We start from the raw sequence: 17,635 nt of genomic DNA on the forward strand, positions 1-17,635 counted from the left end.
ACCTAGGATTTGAATTGCTAAATCAATTTCCACCGAGAGCCCACGGGTAGTTTGTGTAAAACCTCGCTATCATTACTCATGTATAAGTAGATAGGTAATGCCTATGGAGCTAGTCATAGGTGCACACTCCTCTTAGTGGGTCGTGTGGTATGGTTGGATAGCACTGGTCCTCCAGTTCACACCCGGAGTGACCCAAGTTCGAATCCTGGTCAGGGAGGGTTTTTTGGCATGTCATTAAGCAGCTGTCACAAGTGACCTCGCCTCGCTCCCCCCACGCATCCTGCAGCTGGCGTCCCTACACCGCGTTCCGGTGGACGCTCGCTATGTATGGCCGAGGATGACCCGGGTTTACAGAGTTCGTGCCCAGGTCGTCACTTATCTCTGGCCTCTCAGGGCTGGAGGACAGGACCACGCGATCCCGCACTCAGCACTTACCCAAGACTCGTCTCGTGTGTTACCATATCCGTGCTGTACTCTTCATCAATAAAAAGTCAAACCGTCATACCACTATGTCTACCCCTGCATAACCAACGTTTAAAGGTCCTCTATATGTATACCTTTTACATTCTGGTGGTAGTTGCGTCCCTTTGGCTCGCAACCTGGACGCATAGTCTCCGAAATCTGTTCGACCCCTCGTTTCCACGACCTGTCTTCAAAACCACGCAAGTACACGTTTTGGGCCTTTTTTTCCCTATCTTCTCCCATAAATGTGTTAAGTCGTATGTGAAGTCACCCTCACGATAGGTTTGTTGGGTAAAAGTGCTAATTGACAGCAAATGGCATGCTCTCACTTTCTTCTGACCTTAGATCGCATGACTGTGTGATCACGGTATGTAGTCAACCAACATGAATATCGATATCAAGTATTTAATTAATTTTTCTCGTTATTAGAGATTTATATTGTTTCAACTGCAACTAATTTAACTTTTTCATGATTGTATCTTTATCACGAATTTCATTTCGTTTATTTCTATTCTTATCCCGCATTTCCCGTCTTGACCTGACCTCGGAGTGACAGTCATTAATCAGGAAACCCGCCTGAACAGCTGGGTGACCTGACCTCACTTCCGGTCGATTGACACGTGAAATGACATAGAGAGACAGCTCGCTGCTCCCATTAATTGTTTTTTTTGTAACTGTTTACAACATAGGGATAACGCGTAGCATCGTTACATGTTCATTGGTGACACGTTCTATCGGCGTTTGAACAGAGCTTGTAACGCGATTTTATATGCATTTATTATTTTGAGTATAGCGTTAGTATCTTCCCCATATCATAGTGCACAGGGATGCCTGATTAACCCGGGGTTGCGTATATGCCTAATAGATCTACGCTTCGACGTAACGATAGTAGGTACAGGTATAACCGAAGTTGAGCCCACAATTACGTCCGTTAATCAATGTAGGACTAGAGTTTAAGCTAGAATCGTTATCCGATTATTAATCACACCCTGCTCACCCTCTAGAAGTCGCTGGTATGTTTCGGGTAAATCCCAAACGATTGTGTAATTCGTGATAGATACCCGTAGGGGATGTCACGAGCGCCCATCACAGATTCGCAGTATAGAGTGGGTTATTTATAAATTTTCCCAGCTCGTTTCGCTTCGTATAGTACGGTATTTTTGGGTTAAGATCCTCCGTCAATGCGCAGCTAGACATGGCTACCTCTGGAGATTTGCTGACCCCGAGAAGATTCGCTTGCGAGAAGCTTGCGAATATTTTTCACGTCACCGTTTATTAGTGCGTCATTCTATCGTATATCATTAAATGTTGAATTCAGTGTGGTAGTTGAAATAATTTCGTATTAATTCTATAGCTTGTTCAAGTGTTTTGCATACATGTCCGCTCTGCGAAGTCACTCTCACTTTCATTCTCATTGACGCTCCCTGTCGCTCACACACACACGCTCACTCACTCACTCATCCACGCAGAACAAAATACATTGAAACCTTTCATTGATAGGGTTGGTTGCTGTCGTATTTGCAGGCGTAAAGATCTATGACGTATCTCTATTGCCCGCGATTTTGTCAGTCGTGACGAGTTACTAGTACATATATATTATTATTTTACATACATTTCTTCTCTGTGTTACAATTGGTTCAAGTAAGTCCTTGCGGATTGCCGTTGTCGTTTCCCTTATTATAATATTATTGTAAAGTTACATCATATAAGTTAGTTTCGAAGCTCGGTACTCAGCAGTTGCAAGTTGAAAAGGTATCAATGAAAATTAAAAACGTTTTTATGGGGCCATGGTCGAAACGCGCAAAATGCATCAAGTTATTGTCACTCTTATCTTCTACTATTGTCACAGTGAACTTTGGAATCTAAGTAGTTTGAAAAGTCAAGCTATGCTGTTTAATCATATATTTTATTTCCTCTGTGTGTGCATAGATTCAGTGTATCAGTTGTTTCTTTTAAACACACACACACATATATAAATACATATATATATGTGTGTGTGTGTGTGTGTATGTGTGTGTGTGTGTGTGTATGTGTGTGTGTGTGTGTATGTACACACAGATTTGTCTATGTATGTATGTATGTATATATACATATATACATATACATACATACAAATATATATATATATATATATATATATATATATATTTATATATATATATATAAATACACATACATATATGGTCACACACACAAACATATATGTAGATGGTAGAAGAAGGTAAGAATGACAATAACTTGATGCATTTGGTGCGTTTCGACCATGGCTCCATAAGAAAGTTTTTAATTTTCATTGATACCTTTTCAACTGCAACTGGTGAGTACCGAGCTTCGAAACTAACTGATATGATGTAACTCTACAATAATAATATTAATAATGGCGATGGGAATATTTAGAAACGCGTAATAACGACAATAGTAATGATCACAATCATACAAAGCTATAAATCATGGGATGGATGGGTGACCTAAAATCTTGTTTACAAAAGGTCAAATTAGCAGTCTTGTCATGACCCAACAGAGAGAGTCATTAGCACGTTCCAGTGTTTCTTAGATGGTTTTCATTTACTCAGAAAGAGGATAATAAAGTCTTACTAAATAAAAATGAAAATAGAGTTAGCAGAGTTGCATTCATTATAATAGAAAAGAAAGAAAATCAAAAGTAAAATGTATGTAACCTCAGACACAGAAATATTTGGCAATTGTCCCTGCGTCCTTCTCTTTGAAGTTTACTACCTTCAGTGATAAACGAGGCTATAACCATATCACTTTGTATTAGGGACAAACGTTTGCTGGTAAAATATTATAAAGGAACTAAAACACTAACATATCCAGCTCATCTTACATCTGGCACCTTTATCAGAAAACAAGTGCTGAGAGTGTGTAAACCTATTGTACTATTCAAAAAGGAATAACAATCCTGCGGATAATAATGTTAATAGGAGTAACTATTTTAGTTTGTTATTCCATTATAATCACTGATACTATTCTGTAATCATTGTTACTGTTATTATCGTTATCACACACACAAGCACACACAAACATACAAACAAACACACGCACCCCGACACATACACATATATAGGAGATATGGATAGATAGACAGATATATATAGATATATGTGTGTGCATACAGTATATATAGTGTATATATATATATATATATATATATATGTGGGTGCATGTATGTGTATGCGTGTGAGTGTGGGAGGGTGTGTGTGTATATATATATGTGTGTGTGTGTGACAGTGCGTGTGTGTGTGTGTTATAAATATATATCATGTATATACATACATACATATACATATATATGTAAATGTGTGCGTGTATATCTGTTTGTGTATGTATATATGTGTGTGTGTATGTATATGTGTATATATATATACATATATATGTAAATGTGTGCGTGTATATATGTTTGTGTATGTATATATGTGTGTGTGTATGTATATGTGTATATATATATATATATATATATATATATATATGTGTGTGTGTGTGTGTGTGTGTGTGTGTACATTTCCATAGGAATGTATATCTACGGGTATATGTATGTATACGCATGATATACATATAAAGACACCTGCACACATATATACATACATACACTTATTGACTTCCTATTGTCAACTAATAAAATGTTTTCTGTTTCAGCGGTGAAGGTGCAGTTAGGTGTGCAAATGGAACCACTGAAGTATCGAGCAGTGATCAGGATTTTATATTTGAATAGCCGCACACCACAAGAGACCTTCGATGAATTGAAAGGGGAGGATGCCCCATCATATGACGTTGTTAAACATTGGCATCGCTAGTTCAGGTGTGGTAGATCTGTAGAAACGGCTCCTATCCCAGGGCGACCCCAGTCTGCCTTTGATGAAGACGCCATCCATCAAACGGAGATGCCACTTTGTTTGATCGCCGTAGTACCGTTCGTCACTCAGCCCAAGATATCAAGACTAGCGTTGGGTTTGTATATGCCAAAGTTGTCTGCTCGATGGGTTCCCGGGCTACTGACACTTTTTTGAAAGCAGGGACGAGTCCATTGTTCCAAGGCTCTTGTAGCCATCAGTCAAGAAAATCAGGAGGATTTTTTGACAGAGTAATAACACAGAGTGAATCTAATGCCCAGTCAAAACAATGGAAGAATTTTGACTCAACACCCCCCAAAAAGACATTTGTGTGTTTGTGTTTATATATATATATATATATATATAATTTATATACATATATATGTATGATATATAAACATATATATGTATATGTTTATGCATATGCATGTATATACATACGTATATTTGTATATATATATGTATAGCTAAATATATATATATAGATAGATAGATAGATAGATAGCTTTGTACATACAGAAATGTGTGTGTATGTGTGTATACATACATATATATACATATATATCCACACATATATGTGTGCGTATGTTGTGTGTATATATATCATATATATATATATATATATATATATATATATATATATATATATATATATATATATAGCTTTGTACATATACATAAATGTATATATATATACACACACGCACACTTATATGTGTATGTATATATATACATAAATATGTATGTGTATATATATATACACACATGTATGTGTCGTGTGTGTGAGTGTGTAAATATATATATATATATATATATATATATATAAAGCTATCTATATGTGTCTAGCTAAACATGATATATATACGTATATGTATACATATACACTCACACGTATGTGTGTGTGTGTGTGGGGGGGGGGGGTTATGTGTGTATATGTATATAAAGATATATATATATGTATATGTACATATATGAAAAATTGAATAATGCCGCAGTGATATAGATATATATCAATCTCCTTGGCCAGGCCTCGAACCTAGGTCACTCAGGGTTTGAGACCGGAGGGCCAGTCCTAAACAAACCATGCCACGCGACCCTCAAAAGAATTGTGCAAGTAAGATCTAACAAGCACCATAAACATTACCTATATTATATATATACATATATATATACGGAGAGAGAGGATATATATATGATGGATAGATGCATACATATGTATATATATAGATATATATTCAGTAGATAAGAACAGGTCTGTCACAAGGAAAAGCGCATATCTACCTAGGACAAAGTGATAATTAATACTCTACACGATAAAATTATCCATATAATTTATATGTATACACACAAATATTTAATATATATGTGTGTGTATACATGTATATATCTCTATATATAAAGAGAGACTTAGAGGGAGAGAGGGAGGGAGGGAGAGATAGAGACAGAGGGAAGGAGAGGGAGACAGAAATGAACATAATTATAAATACATATACATATACAGCTGATTGGATGATTATATTGTACGTGTCATTTACATCATTTTTTTTTTTTTTTCTTCCTCGTCTTGATTATCTCTCCCTCTCTCTTTCTCCCTCCCCCCATTCCCCCTCTCTCCCTGTCAATTAATCTTTACCAGTCTTCCCTCCATTGTAACTATATCTGAATGTGTGTCCTCTTTCCCCTCTGCTCTCTCTCTCCATACTCTTCCCGATGCCAGTTAGCCAATCAGAGTCAAGAATCCGACACAGGTGAAAACCAATCAAAACCTTTCTTTCTTTCGCTCCCACACATGACACCACTCGCCATATGGCTATTACACTATTCCGTAACTCAGCCTTTGCTGTATATAAGATCGGCAGTCCCCTACCATCGCCACCAGTATCGTCCACGGGTCTTTAGCAGCGAGGAATCCACCAAGGCGTTCCTCGGGCGAAAATCATGAGAGGCTTCACGCTGATAGTGCTCGCGCTGGTGGCCCTGGCTGCCGTCGCGCATGCGCAGAAGGTAAGGAGAGCCGATAATGTCATAGGGGGGGGGGGGGGGGGGGGGGGGGGGGGGGGGGGGGGGGGGGGGGGGGGGGGGGGGGGGGGGGGGGGGGGGGGGGGGGGGGGGGGGGGGGGGGGGGGGGGGGGGGGGGGGGGGGGGGGGGGGGGGGGGGGGGGGGGGGGGGGGGGGGGGGGGGGGGGGGGGGGGGGGGGGGGGGGGGGGGGGGGGGGGGGGGGGGGGGGGGGGGGGGGGGGGGGGGGGGGGGGGGGGGGGGGGGGGGGGGGGGGGGGGGGGGGGGGGGGGGGGGGGGGGGGGGGGGGGGGGGGGGGGGGGGGGGGGGGGGGGGGGGGGGGGGGGGGGGGGGGGGGGGGGGGGGGGGGGGGGGGGGGGGGGGGGGGGGGGGGGGGGGGGGGGGGGGGGGGGGGGGGGGGGGGGGGGGGGGGGGGGGGGGGGGGGGGGGGGGGGGGGGGGGGGGGGGGGGGGGGGGGGGGGGGGGGGGGGGGGGGGGGGGGGGGGGGGGGGGGGGGGGGGGGGGGGGGGGGGGGGGGGGGGGGGGGGGGGGGGGGGGGGGGGGGGGGGGGGGGGGGGGGGGGGGGGGGGGGGGGGGGGGGGGGGGGGGGGGGGGGGGGGGGGGGGGGGGGGGGGGGGGGGGGGGGGGGGGGGGGGGGGGGGGGGGGGGGGGGGGGGGGGGGGGGGGGGGGGGGGGGGGGGGGGGGGGGGGGGGGGGGGGGGGGGGGGGGGGGGGGGGGGGGGGGGGGGGGGGGGGGGGGGGGGGGGGGGGGGGGGGGGGGGGGGGGGGGGGGGGGGGGGGGGGGGGGGGGGGGGGGGGGGGGGGGGGGGGGGGGGGGGGGGGGGGGGGGGGGGGGGGGGGGGGGGGGGGGGGGGGGGGGGGGGGGGGGGGGGGGGGGGGGGGGGGGGGGGGGGGGGGGGGGGGGGGGGGGGGGGGGGGGGGGGGGGGGGGGGGGGGGGGGGGGGGGGGGGGGGGGGGGGGGGGGGGGGGGGGGGGGGGGGGGGGGGGGGGGGGGGGGGGGGGGGGGGGGGGGGGGGGGGGGGGGGGGGGGGGGGGGGGGGGGGGGGGGGGGGGGGGGGGGGGGGGGGGGGGGGGGGGGGGGGGGGGGGGGGGGGGGGGGGGGGGGGGGGGGGGGGGGGGGGGGGGGGGGGGGGGGGGGGGGGGGGGGGGGGGGGGGGGGGGGGGGGGGGGGGGGGGGGGGGGGGGGGGGGGGGGGGGGGGGGGGGGGGGGGGGGGGGGGGGGGGGGGGGGGGGGGGGGGGGGGGGGGGGGGGGGGGGGGGGGGGGGGGGGGGGGGGGGGGGGGGGGGGGGGGGGGGGGGGGGGGGGGGGGGGGGGGGGGGGGGGGGGGGGGGGGGGGGGGGGGGGGGGGGGGGGGGGGGGGGGGGGGGGGGGGGGGGGGGGGGGGGGGGGGGGGGGGGGGGGGGGGGGGGGGGGGGGGGGGGGGGGGGGGGGGGGGGGGGGGGGGGGGGGGGGGGGGGGGGGGGGGGGGGGGGGGGGGGGGGGGGGGGGGGGGGGGGGGGGGGGGGGGGGGGGGGGGGGGGGGGGGGGGGGGGGGGGGGGGGGGGGGGGGGGGGGGGGGGGGGGGGGGGGGGGGGGGGGGGGGGGGGGGGGGGGGGGGGGGGGGGGGGGGGGGGGGGGGGGGGGGGGGGGGGGGGGGGGGGGGGGGGGGGGGGGGGGGGGGGGGGGGGGGGGGGGGGGGGGGGGGGGGGGGGGGGGGGGGGGGGGGGGGGGGGGGGGGGGGGGGGGGGGGGGGGGGGGGGGGGGGGGGGGGGGGGGGGGGGGGGGGGGGGGGGGGGGGGGGGGGGGGGGGGGGGGGGGGGGGGGGGGGGGGGGGGGGGGGGGGGGGGGGGGGGGGGGGGGGGGGGGGGGGGGGGGGGGGGGGGGGGGGGGGGGGGGGGGGGGGGGGGGGGGGGGGGGGGGGGGGGGGGGGGGGGGGGGGGGGGGGGGGGGGGGGGGGGGGGGGGGGGGGGGGGGGGGGGGGGGGGGGGGGGGGGGGGGGGGGGGGGGGGGGGGGGGGGGGGGGGGGGGGGGGGGGGGGGGGGGGGGGGGGGGGGGGGGGGGGGGGGGGGGGGGGGGGGGGGGGGGGGGGGGGGGGGGGGGGGGGGGGGGGGGGGGGGGGGGGGGGGGGGGGGGGGGGGGGGGGGGGGGGGGGGGGGGGGGGGGGGGGGGGGGGGGGGGGGGGGGGGGGGGGGGGGGGGGGGGGGGGGGGGGGGGGGGGGGGGGGGGGGGGGGGGGGGGGGGGGGGGGGGGGGGGGGGGGGGGGGGGGGGGGGGGGGGGGGGGGGGGGGGGGGGGGGGGGGGGGGGGGGGGGGGGGGGGGGGGGGGGGGGGGGGGGGGGGGGGGGGGGGGGGGGGGGGGGGGGGGGGGGGGGGGGGGGGGGGGGGGGGGGGGGGGGGGGGGGGGGGGGGGGGGGGGGGGGGGGGGGGGGGGGGGGGGGGGGGGGGGGGGGGGGGGGGGGGGGGGGGGGGGGGGGGGGGGGGGGGGGGGGGGGGGGGGGGGGGGGGGGGGGGGGGGGGGGGGGGGGGGGGGGGGGGGGGGGGGGGGGGGGGGGGGGGGGGGGGGGGGGGGGGGGGGGGGGGGGGGGGGGGGGGGGGGGGGGGGGGGGGGGGGGGGGGGGGGGGGGGGGGGGGGGGGGGGGGGGGGGGGGGGGGGGGGGGGGGGGGGGGGGGGGGGGGGGGGGGGGGGGGGGGGGGGGGGGGGGGGGGGGGGGGGGGGGGGGGGGGGGGGGGGGGGGGGGGGGGGGGGGGGGGGGGGGGGGGGGGGGGGGGGGGGGGGGGGGGGGGGGGGGGGGGGGGGGGGGGGGGGGGGGGGGGGGGGGGGGGGGGGGGGGGGGGGGGGGGGGGGGGGGGGGGGGGGGGGGGGGGGGGGGGGGGGGGGGGGGGGGGGGGGGGGGGGGGGGGGGGGGGGGGGGGGGGGGGGGGGGGGGGGGGGGGGGGGGGGGGGGGGGGGGGGGGGGGGGGGGGGGGGGGGGGGGGGGGGGGGGGGGGGGGGGGGGGGGGGGGGGGGGGGGGGGGGGGGGGGGGGGGGGGGGGGGGGGGGGGGGGGGGGGGGGGGGGGGGGGGGGGGGGGGGGGGGGGGGGGGGGGGGGGGGGGGGGGGGGGGGGGGGGGGGGGGGGGGGGGGGGGGGGGGGGGGGGGGGGGGGGGGGGGGGGGGGGGGGGGGGGGGGGGGGGGGGGGGGGGGGGGGGGGGGGGGGGGGGGGGGGGGGGGGGGGGGGGGGGGGGGGGGGGGGGGGGGGGGGGGGGGGGGGGGGGGGGGGGGGGGGGGGGGGGGGGGGGGGGGGGGGGGGGGGGGGGGGGGGGGGGGGGGGGGGGGGGGGGGGGGGGGGGGGGGGGGGGGGGGGGGGGGGGGGGGGGGGGGGGGGGGGGGGGGGGGGGGGGGGGGGGGGGGGGGGGGGGGGGGGGGGGGGGGGGGGGGGGGGGGGGGGGGGGGGGGGGGGGGGGGGGGGGGGGGGGGGGGGGGGGGGGGGGGGGGGGGGGGGGGGGGGGGGGGGGGGGGGGGGGGGGGGGGGGGGGGGGGGGGGGGGGGGGGGGGGGGGGGGGGGGGGGGGGGGGGGGGGGGGGGGGGGGGGGGGGGGGGGGGGGGGGGGGGGGGGGGGGGGGGGGGGGGGGGGGGGGGGGGGGGGGGGGGGGGGGGGGGGGGGGGGGGGGGGGGGGGGGGGGGGGGGGGGGGGGGGGGGGGGGGGGGGGGGGGGGGGGGGGGGGGGGGGGGGGGGGGGGGGGGGGGGGGGGGGGGGGGGGGGGGGGGGGGGGGGGGGGGGGGGGGGGGGGGGGGGGGGGGGGGGGGGGGGGGGGGGGGGGGGGGGGGGGGGGGGGGGGGGGGGGGGGGGGGGGGGGGGGGGGGGGGGGGGGGGGGGGGGGGGGGGGGGGGGGGGGGGGGGGGGGGGGGGGGGGGGGGGGGGGGGGGGGGGGGGGGGGGGGGGGGGGGGGGGGGGGGGGGGGGGGGGGGGGGGGGGGGGGGGGGGGGGGGGGGGGGGGGGGGGGGGGGGGGGGGGGGGGGGGGGGGGGGGGGGGGGGGGGGGGGGGGGGGGGGGGGGGGGGGGGGGGGGGGGGGGGGGGGGGGGGGGGGGGGGGGGGGGGGGGGGGGGGGGGGGGGGGGGGGGGGGGGGGGGGGGGGGGGGGGGGGGGGGGGGGGGGGGGGGGGGGGGGGGGGGGGGGGGGGGGGGGGGGGGGGGGGGGGGGGGGGGGGGGGGGGGGGGGGGGGGGGGGGGGGGGGGGGGGGGGGGGGGGGGGGGGGGGGGGGGGGGGGGGGGGGGGGGGGGGGGGGGGGGGGGGGGGGGGGGGGGGGGGGGGGGGGGGGGGGGGGGGGGGGGGGGGGGGGGGGGGGGGGGGGGGGGGGGGGGGGGGGGGGGGGGGGGGGGGGGGGGGGGGGGGGGGGGGGGGGGGGGGGGGGGGGGGGGGGGGGGGGGGGGGGGGGGGGGGGGGGGGGGGGGGGGGGGGGGGGGGGGGGGGGGGGGGGGGGGGGGGGGGGGGGGGGGGGGGGGGGGGGGGGGGGGGGGGGGGGGGGGGGGGGGGGGGGGGGGGGGGGGGGGGGGGGGGGGGGGGGGGGGGGGGGGGGGGGGGGGGGGGGGGGGGGGGGGGGGGGGGGGGGGGGGGGGGGGGGGGGGGGGGGGGGGGGGGGGGGGGGGGGGGGGGGGGGGGGGGGGGGGGGGGGGGGGGGGGGGGGGGGGGGGGGGGGGGGGGGGGGGGGGGGGGGGGGGGGGGGGGGGGGGGGGGGGGGGGGGGGGGGGGGGGGGGGGGGGGGGGGGGGGGGGGGGGGGGGGGGGGGGGGGGGGGGGGGGGGGGGGGGGGGGGGGGGGGGGGGGGGGGGGGGGGGGGGGGGGGGGGGGGGGGGGGGGGGGGGGGGGGGGGGGGGGGGGGGGGGGGGGGGGGGGGGGGGGGGGGGGGGGGGGGGGGGGGGGGGGGGGGGGGGGGGGGGGGGGGGGGGGGGGGGGGGGGGGGGGGGGGGGGGGGGGGGGGGGGGGGGGGGGGGGGGGGGGGGGGGGGGGGGGGGGGGGGGGGGGGGGGGGGGGGGGGGGGGGGGGGGGGGGGGGGGGGGGGGGGGGGGGGGGGGGGGGGGGGGGGGGGGGGGGGGGGGGGGGGGGGGGGGGGGGGGGGGGGGGGGGGGGGGGGGGGGGGGGGGGGGGGGGGGGGGGGGGGGGGGGGGGGGGGGGGGGGGGGGGGGGGGGGGGGGGGGGGGGGGGGGGGGGGGGGGGGGGGGGGGGGGGGGGGGGGGGGGGGGGGGGGGGGGGGGGGGGGGGGGGGGGGGGGGGGGGGGGGGGGGGGGGGGGGGGGGGGGGGGGGGGGGGGGGGGGGGGGGGGGGGGGGGGGGGGGGGGGGGGGGGGGGGGGGGGGGGGGGGGGGGGGGGGGGGGGGGGGGGGGGGGGGGGGGGGGGGGGGGGGGGGGGGGGGGGGGGGGGGGGGGGGGGGGGGGGGGGGGGGGGGGGGGGGGGGGGGGGGGGGGGGGGGGGGGGGGGGGGGGGGGGGGGGGGGGGGGGGGGGGGGGGGGGGGGGGGGGGGGGGGGGGGGGGGGGGGGGGGGGGGGGGGGGGGGGGGGGGGGGGGGGGGGGGGGGGGGGGGGGGGGGGGGGGGGGGGGGGGGGGGGGGGGGGGGGGGGGGGGGGGGGGGGGGGGGGGGGGGGGGGGGGGGGGGGGGGGGGGGGGGGGGGGGGGGGGGGGGGGGGGGGGGGGGGGGGGGGGGGGGGGGGGGGGGGGGGGGGGGGGGGGGGGGGGGGGGGGGGGGGGGGGGGGGGGGGGGGGGGGGGGGGGGGGGGGGGGGGGGGGGGGGGGGGGGGGGGGGGGGGGGGGGGGGGGGGGGGGGGGGGGGGGGGGGGGGGGGGGGGGGGGGGGGGGGGGGGGGGGGGGGGGGGGGGGGGGGGGGGGGGGGGGGGGGGGGGGGGGGGGGGGGGGGGGGGGGGGGGGGGGGGGGGGGGGGGGGGGGGGGGGGGGGGGGGGGGGGGGGGGGGGGGGGGGGGGGGGGGGGGGGGGGGGGGGGGGGGGGGGGGGGGGGGGGGGGGGGGGGGGGGGGGGGGGGGGGGGGGGGGGGGGGGGGGGGGGGGGGGGGGGGGGGGGGGGGGGGGGGGGGGGGGGGGGGGGGGGGGGGGGGGGGGGGGGGGGGGGGGGGGGGGGGGGGGGGGGGGGGGGGGGGGGGGGGGGGGGGGGGGGGGGGGGGGGGGGGGGGGGGGGGGGGGGGGGGGGGGGGGGGGGGGGGGGGGGGGGGGGGGGGGGGGGGGGGGGGGGGGGGGGGGGGGGGGGGGGGGGGGGGGGGGGGGGGGGGGGGGGGGGGGGGGGGGGGGGGGGGGGGGGGGGGGGGGGGGGGGGGGGGGGGGGGGGGGGGGGGGGGGGGGGGGGGGGGGGGGGGGGGGGGGGGGGGGGGGGGGGGGGGGGGGGGGGGGGGGGGGGGGGGGGGGGGGGGGGGGGGGGGGGGGGGGGGGGGGGGGGGGGGGGGGGGGGGGGGGGGGGGGGGGGGGGGGGGGGGGGGGGGGGGGGGGGGGGGGGGGGGGGGGGGGGGGGGGGGGGGGGGGGGGGGGGGGGGGGGGGGGGGGGGGGGGGGGGGGGGGGGGGGGGGGGGGGGGGGGGGGGGGGGGGGGGGGGGGGGGGGGGGGGGGGGGGGGGGGGGGGGGGGGGGGGGGGGGGGGGGGGGGGGGGGGGGGGGGGGGGGGGGGGGGGGGGGGGGGGGGGGGGGGGGGGGGGGGGGGGGGGGGGGGGGGGGGGGGGGGGGGGGGGGGGGGGGGGGGGGGGGGGGGGGGGGGGGGGGGGGGGGGGGGGGGGGGGGGGGGGGGGGGGGGGGGGGGGGGGGGGGGGGGGGGGGGGGGGGGGGGGGGGGGGGGGGGGGGGGGGGGGGGGGGGGGGGGGGGGGGGGGGGGGGGGGGGGGGGGGGGGGGGGGGGGGGGGGGGGGGGGGGGGGGGGGGGGGGGGGGGGGGGGGGGGGGGGGGGGGGGGGGGGGGGGGGGGGGGGGGGGGGGGGGGGGGGGGGGGGGGGGGGGGGGGGGGGGGGGGGGGGGGGGGGGGGGGGGGGGGGGGGGGGGGGGGGGGGGGGGGGGGGGGGGGGGGGGGGGGGGGGGGGGGGGGGGGGGGGGGGGGGGGGGGGGGGGGGGGGGGGGGGGGGGGGGGGGGGGGGGGGGGGGGGGGGGGGGGGGGGGGGGGGGGGGGGGGGGGGGGGGGGGGGGGGGGGGGGGGGGGGGGGGGGGGGGGGGGGGGGGGGGGGGGGGGGGGGGGGGGGGGGGGGGGGGGGGGGGGGGGGGGGGGGGGGGGGGGGGGGGGGGGGGGGGGGGGGGGGGGGGGGGGGGGGGGGGGGGGGGGGGGGGGGGGGGGGGGGGGGGGGGGGGGGGGGGGGGGGGGGGGGGGGGGGGGGGGGGGGGGGGGGGGGGGGGGGGGGGGGGGGGGGGGGGGGGGGGGGGGGGGGGGGGGGGGGGGGGGGGGGGGGGGGGGGGGGGGGGGGGGGGGGGGGGGGGGGGGGGGGGGGGGGGGGGGGGGGGGGGGGGGGGGGGGGGGGGGGGGGGGGGGGGGGGGGGGGGGGGGGGGGGGGGGGGGGGGGGGGGGGGGGGGGGGGGGGGGGGGGGGGGGGGGGGGGGGGGGGGGGGGGGGGGGGGGGGGGGGGGGGGGGGGGGGGGGGGGGGGGGGGGGGGGGGGGGGGGGGGGGGGGGGGGGGGGGGGGGGGGGGGGGGGGGGGGGGGGGGGGGGGGGGGGGGGGGGGGGGGGGGGGGGGGGGGGGGGGGGGGGGGGGGGGGGGGGGGGGGGGGGGGGGGGGGGGGGGGGGGGGGGGGGGGGGGGGGGGGGGGGGGGGGGGGGGGGGGGGGGGGGGGGGGGGGGGGGGGGGGGGGGGGGGGGGGGGGGGGGGGGGGGGGGGGGGGGGGGGGGGGGGGGGGGGGGGGGGGGGGGGGGGGGGGGGGGGGGGGGGGGGGGGGGGGGGGGGGGGGGGGGGGGGGGGGGGGGGGGGGGGGGGGGGGGGGGGGGGGGGGGGGGGGGGGGGGGGGGGGGGGGGGGGGGGGGGGGGGGGGGGGGGGGGGGGGGGGGGGGGGGGGGGGGGGGGGGGGGGGGGGGGGGGGGGGGGGGGGGGGGGGGGGGGGGGGGGGGGGGGGGGGGGGGGGGGGGGGGGGGGGGGGGGGGGGGGGGGGGGGGGGGGGGGGGGGGGGGGGGGGGGGGGGGGGGGGGGGGGGGGGGGGGGGGGGGGGGGGGGGGGGGGGGGGGGGGGGGGGGGGGGGGGGGGGGGGGGGGGGGGGGGGGGGGGGGGGGGGGGGGGGGGGGGGGGGGGGGGGGGGGGGGGGGGGGGGGGGGGGGGGGGGGGGGGGGGGGGGGGGGGGGGGGGGGGGGGGGGGGGGGGGGGGGGGGGGGGGGGGGGGGGGGGGGGGGGGGGGGGGGGGGGGGGGGGGGGGGGGGGGGGGGGGGGGGGGGGGGGGGGGGGGGGGGGGGGGGGGGGGGGGGGGGGGGGGGGGGGGGGGGGGGGGGGGGGGGGGGGGGGGGGGGGGGGGGGGGGGGGGGGGGGGGGGGGGGGGGGGGGGGGGGGGGGGGGGGGGGGGGGGGGGGGGGGGGGGGGGGGGGGGGGGGGGGGGGGGGGGGGGGGGGGGGGGGGGGGGGGGGGGGGGGGGGGGGGGGGGGGGGGGGGGGGGGGGGGGGGGGGGGGGGGGGGGGGGGGGGGGGGGGGGGGGGGGGGGGGGGGGGGGGGGGGGGGGGGGGGGGGGGGGGGGGGGGGGGGGGGGGGGGGGGGGGGGGGGGGGGGGGGGGGGGGGGGGGGGGGGGGGGGGGGGGGGGGGGGGGGGGGGGGGGGGGGGGGGGGGGGGGGGGGGGGGGGGGGGGGGGGGGGGGGGGGGGGGGGGGGGGGGGGGGGGGGGGGGGGGGGGGGGGGGGGGGGGGGGGGGGGGGGGGGGGGGGGGGGGGGGGGGGGGGGGGGGGGGGGGGGGGGGGGGGGGGGGGGGGGGGGGGGGGGGGGGGGGGGGGGGGGGGGGGGGGGGGGGGGGGGGGGGGGGGGGGGGGGGGGGGGGGGGGGGGGGGGGGGGGGGGGGGGGGGGGGGGGGGGGGGGGGGGGGGGGGGGGGGGGGGGGGGGGGGGGGGGGGGGGGGGGGGGGGGGGGGGGGGGGGGGGGGGGGGGGGGGGGGGGGGGGGGGGGGGGGGGGGGGGGGGGGGGGGGGGGGGGGGGGGGGGGGGGGGGGGGGGGGGGGGGGGGGGGGGGGGGGGGGGGGGGGGGGGGGGGGGGGGGGGGGGGGGGGGGGGGGGGGGGGGGGGGGGGGGGGGGGGGGGGGGGGGGGGGGGGGGGGGGGGGGGGGGGGGGGGGGGGGGGGGGGGGGGGGGGGGGGGGGGGGGGGGGGGGGGGGGGGGGGGGGGGGGGGGGGGGGGGGGGGGGGGGGGGGGGGGGGGGGGGGGGGGGGGGGGGGGGGGGGGGGGGGGGGGGGGGGGGGGGGGGGGGGGGGGGGGGGGGGGGGGGGGGGGGGGGGGGGGGGGGGGGGGGGGGGGGGGGGGGGGGGGGGGGGGGGGGGGGGGGGGGGGGGGGGGGGGGGGGGGGGGGGGGGGGGGGGGGGGGGGGGGGGGGGGGGGGGGGGGGGGGGGGGGGGGGGGGGGGGGGGGGGGGGGGGGGGGGGGGGGGGGGGGGGGGGGGGGGGGGGGGGGGGGGGGGGGGGGGGGGGGGGGGGGGGGGGGGGGGGGGGGGGGGGGGGGGGGGGGGGGGGGGGGGGGGGGGGGGGGGGGGGGGGGGGGGGGGGGGGGGGGGGGGGGGGGGGGGGGGGGGGGGGGGGGGGGGGGGGGGGGGGGGGGGGGGGGGGGGGGGGGGGGGGGGGGGGGGGGGGGGGGGGGGGGGGGGGGGGGGGGGGGGGGGGGGGGGGGGGGGGGGGGGGGGGGGGGGGGGGGGGGGGGGGGGGGGGGGGGGGGGGGGGGGGGGGGGGGGGGGGGGGGGGGGGGGGGGGGGGGGGGGGGGGGGGGGGGGGGGGGGGGGGGGGGGGGGGGGGGGGGGGGGGGGGGGGGGGGGGGGGGGGGGGGGGGGGGGGGGGGGGGGGGGGGGGGGGGGGGGGGGGGGGGGGGGGGGGGGGGGGGGGGGGGGGGGGGGGGGGGGGGGGGGGGGGGGGGGGGGGGGGGGGGGGGGGGGGGGGGGGGGGGGGGGGGGGGGGGGGGGGGGGGGGGGGGGGGGGGGGGGGGGGGGGGGGGGGGGGGGGGGGGGGGGGGGGGGGGGGGGGGGGGGGGGGGGGGGGGGGGGGGGGGGGGGGGGGGGGGGGGGGGGGGGGGGGGGGGGGGGGGGGGGGGGGGGGGGGGGGGGGGGGGGGGGGGGGGGGGGGGGGGGGGGGGGGGGGGGGGGGGGGGGGGGGGGGGGGGGGGGGGGGGGGGGGGGGGGGGGGGGGGGGGGGGGGGGGGGGGGGGGGGGGGGGGGGGGGGGGGGGGGGGGGGGGGGGGGGGGGGGGGGGGGGGGGGGGGGGGGGGGGGGGGGGGGGGGGGGGGGGGGGGGGGGGGGGGGGGGGGGGGGGGGGGGGGGGGGGGGGGGGGGGGGGGGGGGGGGGGGGGGGGGGGGGGGGGGGGGGGGGGGGGGGGGGGGGGGGGGGGGGGGGGGGGGGGGGGGGGGGGGGGGGGGGGGGGGGGGGGGGGGGGGGGGGGGGGGGGGGGGGGGGGGGGGGGGGGGGGGGGGGGGGGGGGGGGGGGGGGGGGGGGGGGGGGGGGGGGGGGGGGGGGGGGGGGGGGGGGGGGGGGGGGGGGGGGGGGGGGGGGGGGGGGGGGGGGGGGGGGGGGGGGGGGGGGGGGGGGGGGGGGGGGGGGGGGGGGGGGGGGGGGGGGGGGGGGGGGGGGGGGGGGGGGGGGGGGGGGGGGGGGGGGGGGGGGGGGGGGGGGGGGGGGGGGGGGGGGGGGGGGGGGGGGGGGGGGGGGGGGGGGGGGGGGGGGGGGGGGGGGGGGGGGGGGGGGGGGGGGGGGGGGGGGGGGGGGGGGGGGGGGGGGGGGGGGGGGGGGGGGGGGGGGGGGGGGGGGGGGGGGGGGGGGGGGGGGGGGGGGGGGGGGGGGGGGGGGGGGGGGGGGGGGGGGGGGGGGGGGGGGGGGGGGGGGGGGGGGGGGGGGGGGGGGGGGGGGGGGGGGGGGGGGGGGGGGGGGGGGGGGGGGGGGGGGGGGGGGGGGGGGGGGGGGGGGGGGGGGGGGGGGGGGGGGGGGGGGGGGGGGGGGGGGGGGGGGGGGGGGGGGGGGGGGGGGGGGGGGGGGGGGGGGGGGGGGGGGGGGGGGGGGGGGGGGGGGGGGGGGGGGGGGGGGGGGGGGGGGGGGGGGGGGGGGGGGGGGGGGGGGGGGGGGGGGGGGGGGGGGGGGGGGGGGGGGGGGGGGGGGGGGGGGGGGGGGGGGGGGGGGGGGGGGGGGGGGGGGGGGGGGGGGGGGGGGGGGGGGGGGGGGGGG

General features: G+C 77.5%; 1 protein-coding gene across 1 annotated transcript in view; it reads left to right on the forward strand.

The window, feature by feature from the left end:
• The first annotated feature begins 2,670 nt into the window (after positions 1–2,670).
• The window catches only part of LOC125034230 (mucin-2-like), a 20,061-nt gene continuing 5,096 nt past the window's right edge, over positions 2,671–17,635 (forward strand). The window contains exons 1-4 of the mRNA XM_047625946.1: positions 2,671–2,813; positions 3,191–3,341; positions 4,275–4,428; positions 6,162–6,314. Coding sequence (XP_047481902.1) covers positions 2,671–2,813; positions 3,191–3,341; positions 4,275–4,428; positions 6,162–6,314 — 601 coding nt within the window. The remainder of the gene's footprint in view (positions 2,814–3,190; positions 3,342–4,274; positions 4,429–6,161; positions 6,315–17,635) is intronic.

Source organism: Penaeus chinensis, chromosome 2 (genome assembly GCF_019202785.1).
Source record: "Penaeus chinensis breed Huanghai No. 1 chromosome 2, ASM1920278v2, whole genome shotgun sequence".
Classification (NCBI taxonomy): Eukaryota; Metazoa; Arthropoda; class Malacostraca; order Decapoda; family Penaeidae; genus Penaeus; species Penaeus chinensis.